Source organism: Myotis lucifugus, unplaced genomic scaffold, assembly GCF_000147115.1.
Source record: "Myotis lucifugus unplaced genomic scaffold, Myoluc2.0 scaffold_0, whole genome shotgun sequence".
Lineage (NCBI taxonomy): Eukaryota > Metazoa > Chordata > Mammalia > Chiroptera > Vespertilionidae > Myotis > Myotis lucifugus.
In genome coordinates, this window is record NW_005871048.1 from 52680316 (window position 1) to 52687457 (window position 7142).

The following is a 7142-nucleotide window of genomic DNA, read 5'->3' on the forward strand; positions in this document are numbered from 1 at the left end:
ATGGGCAAAAAGCCACAATGATAGGAAACAGCTGTGGGTCGAGTAGAAGTTAGAAGCGGGTGAGGTGGAGGGTTTCTAAATTTATTGTGGCTTCAGGGGAAAAAAACCTGGGGATCATATTAACTCTGTTAAGAGGATACAGAAGAGGGAAAAAGAAATAACATTATCTGTTGACGAAAGAGAGGTTTCCTTGACTAGATTAGAAAATAGGAAGGGGGAACTCCTGATTGAAAATACTAGAGTATTAACACGCCCTGTTTTGTCTTCAAGACGGAAAGTATAGTGTCAGTCACTGGTAACTGACTGGGCACTTGGTGTGTTAAGAATACCAATAGGAAAAAAGGGAACGGAAAAGCTTACAATATCCAAACTTTATGGGCATTTAATACGTACTGTGTCAGAAAATAGCTATTTTCTTGGGAAAAATTTGATGTTAAAGACGAAAAGTTCAATAACCATGATGGTAAATATTCATTGTAATCAGGAATCTGGGATGGCAAAGAAACCAAGAGGGTGAAGATGGTGACATTTTAGGAGAACCGAAGTTGTCCTATTTAGGTATTATTATTTTTTTAAACTCTCACCTGAGGATATTTTTTCATTGATTTTAGAGAGAGTGGGAAAGAGAGGGAAACACAAAGAGAAATATCGATGTGACAGAAACACATCAATTGGTTGCCTCCTGCATGAGCCCTGACCAGGACCCGGGCCGGGAAGGAGCCTGCAACCGAGGTACGTGCCCTGACCAGAATCAAACCCAGGACCCTTCGGTCCGCAGGCCGACACTCTTTCCACTGAGCCAAACCAGCTAGGGCTTAGGTATTTTTTTTGTATGTGTGTATGCTTGTTATGGCAAAGGGAGTATAGACAGGACAAGAAAAAACAGAAGTGATAAAAAGTGAGTTTAAAAGTCTCACTTTTAGTAAAATAAGTAACATAGCCATGAAAACATACTACTTTCTTGTTATAAGCACCTGGCATATACATCTAAGGAGGAGAGTGGAATAAGTGGTTGTCTTCTAAATGGCATTCTATCAAGCAGAGTCCTGTGCACACCCCAATTCTGCAGCCACCCAAACCCAGGAGTAGCAAGACACAATCAAGCTGACAACTGTGATAATATTCCCTATCAAAGTTCATGGTTAGTATAACCAAACAAGGTAACAGCTTCATAATCAGATTACAGGTGAAAAATACAGTTGCAGGTGTCTTTCCTGCATACTTTACCTACTTGATCACTCCCATTTACAAATAGGGCTAAAAATATGACACTAATATGCATTTAAAACTTTAAGGAAACCAACAAGTCTAAAGAACTCTACTCACAGATTCGGTTTCGCTAACCAGAAATTGGTGAAACTTTTCCAATTGTGGAGACTTTCTCAAAATTTTTCGACTCAAATTTGTGTGCCAGGCAAGTTCTTCAGGATACCTGACCAAAAAGAAAGTAAAATGTTTATGGACTGTATATATTAAAGTGCTCTCTTAACGACTTCTTGCTTATCCAGGTCATATAGCCAACGAGACACCCAATTTTGTTCTGCTTGCTCATCCATGATCCTCTCCAGTACAGTCAGCCAACACTGCATGATGTCCCCTGGGACACAGGAGCATGGTTCTAAAAGTACCATGGCCCAGGCAGAAACAGAAGAGCCTAGGGCAGAGTGGGCAAACTTTTTGACTCGACGGCCACAATGGGTTCTTAAACTGGACCTGAGGGCCGGAACAAAAGCATGGATGGAGTGTTTGTGTGAACTAATATAAATTCAAAGTAAACATCATTACATAAAAGGGTACGGTCTTTTTTTTTTTTTTTTTTTTTTTTTTAGTTTTATTCATTTCAAACGGGCCGGATCCGGCCCACGGGCCGTAGTTTGCCCACGGCTGGCCTAGGGGGTCACAGGAGACACACACATGTGCCATCACAGTAAAACCATGATGATAAATGTTTAGGATCTGATTTTATAAAGTGCAGAATCCTCTGTTCTTCACTATGTATAGTAAGTTAACAATGGCATAAAGGTCATCAGAAAAATAAAAAACATAAGATAACAAATTTCTTAAATTTAAAGAAGTATAGATCACACAATCAAAATAATGTGGTAGAGCAAGTATCAGAATGTTTGACAAGCATTTGATTACAATTTTATTTACTAAATTTCTGAGTCTATGAATAGTAAAGGAAAAAAAAAATATCCAGAAAACAGAGTTCCCACAAACTTTCCTAAATTTTATTCCATTATGTACCAAAAGGTTAATTAGAATCTATACTAATAAAAGGGTAATATGCTAATTAGAGTGGATGTCTTCTGGATGTCCATCCAGACAAAGCCACAGAAGCTGCGAGGCCCAGGGCTCAGGCAGCCATGGGCTCAGGCAGCAGCAGGTGGGTGATGCGGGCAGCGCCTTCCCCTGATCACCCCGGTCGCCTCCCGCAGAGGGAAGCCAGACTGCGGCTTAGGCCTGTTCCCTGTGGCTGAGGGGGACCCCCCCCCCACCATAGTGCACAAATTTTTGTGCACCGGGCCTCTAGTATTATATATTTCTGCATTTTGAGCAATACAGAAAACCATCAGGCATCTTGGTAAGTGTCTGCTTTACTTGCTTACTGAGAGATGTATGGGTAGTCCACACCTGATAAGTGAATTTGATTGAGTAAATGTTAATGCAATAAAACTGCCATACAGTTATAACTGATAATGAGGAGGAAAAACAAACAAAACCTAAGTATTGGAAACCCAAATCATATAATATGTTGTTCACATGCTTCAGTTGTGTTCAGAAAATTAAAACCATCAATAACATGAAGAGAATGACTGGCCATTATTAGACAGTGATTCACTTCTATTCTTCAACCACAGAGAACTTCAGCTGAATACTGATTTTAGCATTGGCATTTGTCATTCATTCAAAATGTGTACCCTGCACACATCTGTGATATGGACACTAAAAATCCAAATGGACAATGAAAGAAAGAAAAGCAAGCAAATCTACAGCCCATGATAGGCTGGTAGGTTAATGGAAACCTGACCCTGGTTTACAATCACTAAAGGATATGTAAAAAAGAAAGATTATATCATACACTTGAATAGTCAAAACCTCCAAAAGTTATCAGAAAATGCTGGTTAAATTCACGGTTTTACAGCAATTATTTAAATATCTAAATACACACACACACACACACACACACACACACTTATTTTGTAAGAATCTTCAACGCCTCAAAGTTGATAATATGAAATGTGGAACTATAACAATTTAATGACACCCCAGGACTTGACGCCAGGCATTTTACAAGACAGACTATGCTGTCAACACAAGAGATGTCTTCAGACAACTCAGGCTTGACCTGGGCCATGAGAAATAAGTAACCTACAGAACAGGGCAAAGAAAAAAAAAGGTTAGCACAAAGATCAGGAGCATGCTGGGGCACCAGAGACAGTAAGACAGTCAGCTGGAGCAGTCTTATGCACCTTTGCCAGGTTAAGGCTGTCATTTTTCTGAAAGTAAACACTCAGCAACAGTTTGACATGAGAAAACAAGCTTAAATGGAAATGGTAGAAGTGGTAACGTCACAGAAGCAAAGGGGTTGGATTGACTGGAAAAAAATTAACTGAACTCAATGACTCAAATATAGACAGCTGCAAATCATACATGAAAACATGCACACCAGTGTAAAGTAATAACCGTAAAAAGCATTGGGTGAAAAACATGAGGATATCTCAGACGTATGTTCAAGTTCTTTTGTGCTAAGAGCAAATGCATTACCACGACATATATTCAAGTGACAAAGATTAAAATCCCAAACACACATGCAACAGCATGGAGCCTTGTTATACCTACCAACTCAGGGGTTGTGGAACTTCAACTTTCTGACCATCCACCTCCAGGTCCTCCAATTCCTTGAAATACTTGTTCTTTAAACAATGTAGAATCTCTTTTGCATGGCTATTAAAAAAAAAAAAAGCAAGTTTCAAACCAACCTGAAAGGCTAATACCATTTATCTTTTGGTGAATTCAAGATTTCAAGTGATTTAAAACTAAAACCACCTTTGCATGGAGAGAAGACATTCTTTTATCGCTGCCTCTTTATTCCTTCAAAGCTAAACAATACTCACTGTTTAATCACTAAAGGATGACAAACTAAATACACTACTACTGCATTCCTTCCCTCCTAAATATTCCTATAGTTCCATTTTTGCTTGCAACTCATCTTGGAAGGATATTAACTACAAAAAATGTATACACTTAGAGTAATTATAAAAGGCAGTGTTTATTAAAATAATTTCGTTTTCAACATGTGCATATACACCTTTGGGAGGGGGACGACACCCTATGTATCCTATATAATAAAAGACTAATATGCAAAGCAACTGAACAGCGGAATGACTGGTCGCTATGCACTGACCACCAGGGGGCAGACACTCAACACAGGAGCTGCCCCCTGGTGGTCAGTGCACTCCTACAGGGGGCGTGGCTCAGCCAAAAGCCCTGAGCCAGGCTCACAGCTGGCAAATGCACCTGCGGTGCCAGAAGTCTCTCCCCCTCCACAGAGGTGCTAAGGATATCTCCCAGGAGCGGACCTAAGCTGGCAGTCAGACATCTCTTGAGGGCTCCTGGACTGAGAGAGGGTGCATGCTGGGCTGAGGAACTGCTCTCTGCCCCAGTGCACGAATTTTTTTTTTTTCCAGGACAATAGTTTATTTACAAAACCGCAACTCAGTCTGTTTTGGCATCATTATTGACAAAACACCTACAGTTGAGATACTAGTTGAGGCTATAAAATGATTTTAGCTATACATAAAACCAGAATCCAACACTATCCCAGTTTCCTACTTCTGTGTGGCTCCGAATGTAGCTTGCAAAAGAACAAACTCTCTTCATAATGCACAAGGGCTTAAACAAACCACTTCTTTAGATTTTGTTTTTTTATTTAAGGGTTGGGACTGAGACTATTCATTCAAAATTTGCTATTTACAGAGAAAGCCCTAGAGAATGAGGTAACTTAAAGACAGAGGCTTGGTTTATCTGGCTTTCATAATACAATATCCATATGACTTTAGAAGAAGGCAAATAAATAATATTGGTACACAGTATATATTGATAATTTTCTGACAAATTCATTTATCTAACATCATGCTGAGGAATCAAGAGGATTTCTCCATACATTTAAAAATGTGTTATATTTGTTGAGTCACAAAGTCTTGTTCCACATTAAAGTAGTTGTCACCAAAATAACATATGATAACTAGTACCCATGGAAACCTATCAGCTTGTTTTTTAAAATTCTCTGTTAAGGCTTATTTCCAAGTTGAGCATCACATATGTATACATGGTTATATGTGTGGATACTAATGCCCCTTATTCAGAAATTCACGAATTTCGTGCACTGGTCCTCTAGGATTAGATAGATAGATAGATAGATAGATAGGGAGACAGAAGCTTTATCCAAACTCGGTAATGTCAGAAATTTTCATGAGTTCCAAAGGGTAAGCGTCCTTGGCTCACGAACCCCCAGGGGGTCCACCCTTTCTCAGTTTGCTTTTTCATTTCCTATTCCAGCCTCCCACCTCACAGGCCTCCTGGCCTCCCTGACCTACCCCACTGGACCCTGCGCTCCCTCCTCCATTCTTCAAGACTCTAGGATCCACACCGCTGACTTGCGGTGGTTACCCAGCACTTTAACTCTTCTCAGGAAAACACTCGTTTTTAAAATTCAACCTTAGGCATCCCAACCCTTGAGGAAATAAATGCACGGCCCCTTTTACCTCTTGTAACCAGTAATTCTTAAGGTGGCCGGGAGGGGCTCCCTGAGCGCTGCCATGAATTGGTCCCACTCGCCCTCTGGTACGATCTTGAGCTCCTGGTAGTAGTGCTCGAAGAGCTTGTTCTCCTTGACGATCTCGGGGTACCCGCCTTCCCAGCCCTGAGGAAAAAGGGGTTATTACTCAGGCTTCGGGGAGCCGCCCCACAGGTCTCGGGGTCTGGGAGGCCCACGTGGGCGCGGCCCGCCTGGCCCCGGCTCCTACCGCGTCATGGCGCTTTCCGGCGCCCTCGGCGCCGTCCTCCGTTCCCTCGGGCCGCCGTTGCTGCTGCTGCTGCTGGAGCCGCCTGCACCGCGCCCGCCGCCCCATGGCCCACGCGGTCGCGCACGCTGCCCGCACCCACCGACCCGCCACCGTCGGCAGCGCGTACTTCCGGGTTGCAGCTCAAGGCCCCCCGCAGGTGCGCTCCGCCTCTCCCGGGCCTGCAGGAAACTTCAAGACTCAAGTGATAAGCACTGAGACCCCTAAGCCCAGAAAACAACGAGCGAAGGGATCCGTTGACAGCCTGAGTGTGAAAGTGGCAAAAGAGAGCAGCCCCAAAGAGTCTCTGAGTCGGGCGCTAGGGTTCTCCGCGTTGCCTCAGGCAGCTCCGCGGACAGCCCGAGGTCGCGCATGCGCAGAGCGGCGAGAGCGCGGCGCCCCGGAGGCGGGGTTCTGTCGCGTGGGCGGGGCGGAAGGCCTGCAGGCCCGCCTCCCGTTCCGCCTCCCGTTCCGCCCCCGGCGCACCGCGCGCGGGGTGACTGGTGGGACTGGCCCCAGCGGCGCACCCCGCCGCTCAAACCTGCCCGGGAAGAGCCGCTTGCGCCCCGGGCGCCGGCGGCCCACCCCAGCCTCAGGTAACCGCGCCTCCCAACCACTCACCGCCCTGCCACCGCCTATATGTGGCCCGTCACGGTCGCCCAGCAATGGAGCGAGCCTGCCGTCCTCCGTGATGGAGCTGGCGGAGCGGTTCCTGCTCGACGCGCTCGCCTACCTTGAGTGCGCCTTTGGCTTCGTGGCCTTCGTGCTGCTCACGCTGGTGGGCTCGCCCTATGGGCGCTACGCGTCGCAGCGCTCGGCCTGGCGGCTGGCGGCGCCTACCGCCTGGTTGGTGCAGGAGCTGCCCTCGTTGGTCGTGCCGCTCTTCGTGTGCTTCGGCACGGGCTGCCGAGCGCCTCCGCCACTGGCCCAACCGCGTCCTCCTGGCCATGTTCCTCGTCCACTACATACAACGGTAACGGCCGGCGGTCCCGCGCCCTTCCCTGCGCCCCCGACCCGCTTCCCTCTGCTTTGCGCCCGGCTCTCCTTTTTTCCTGCGCCCCTGGCCCGCCTTCCTCC

The 7142-nt window shown here is 45.6% G+C and overlaps 2 protein-coding genes across 4 annotated transcripts in view; one reads left to right on the forward strand and one right to left on the reverse strand.

The window, feature by feature from the left end:
• NSUN2 (NOP2/Sun RNA methyltransferase family member 2) overlaps positions 1–6418 on the reverse strand; it is a 28681-nt gene extending 22263 nt beyond the window's left edge. For 2 of the 3 annotated variants that reach the window (XM_023752025.1, XM_023752021.1), the window contains exons 1-4: positions 6030–6418; positions 5769–5926; positions 3844–3948; positions 1327–1432 (exon numbers count right to left, since the gene is read on the reverse strand). In XM_023752025.1, the coding sequence (XP_023607793.1) occupies positions 1327–1432; positions 3844–3948; positions 5769–5926; positions 6030–6134 (474 nt within the window). In that variant the 5' untranslated portion in view covers positions 6135–6418. The remainder of the gene's footprint in view (positions 1–1326; positions 1433–3843; positions 3949–5768; positions 5927–6029) is intronic. The other variant, XM_006081470.3, reaches the window with a different exon arrangement.
• Positions 6419–6557: 139 nt separating this feature from the next.
• The window catches only part of SRD5A1 (steroid 5 alpha-reductase 1), a 20377-nt gene continuing 19792 nt past the window's right edge, over positions 6558–7142 (forward strand). Inside the window, 2 exon segments of the mRNA XM_006081472.3 lie at positions 6558–6966; positions 6968–7038. Of these exon segments, the coding sequence (XP_006081534.2) occupies positions 6757–6966; positions 6968–7038 (281 nt within the window). The 5' untranslated portion in view covers positions 6558–6756.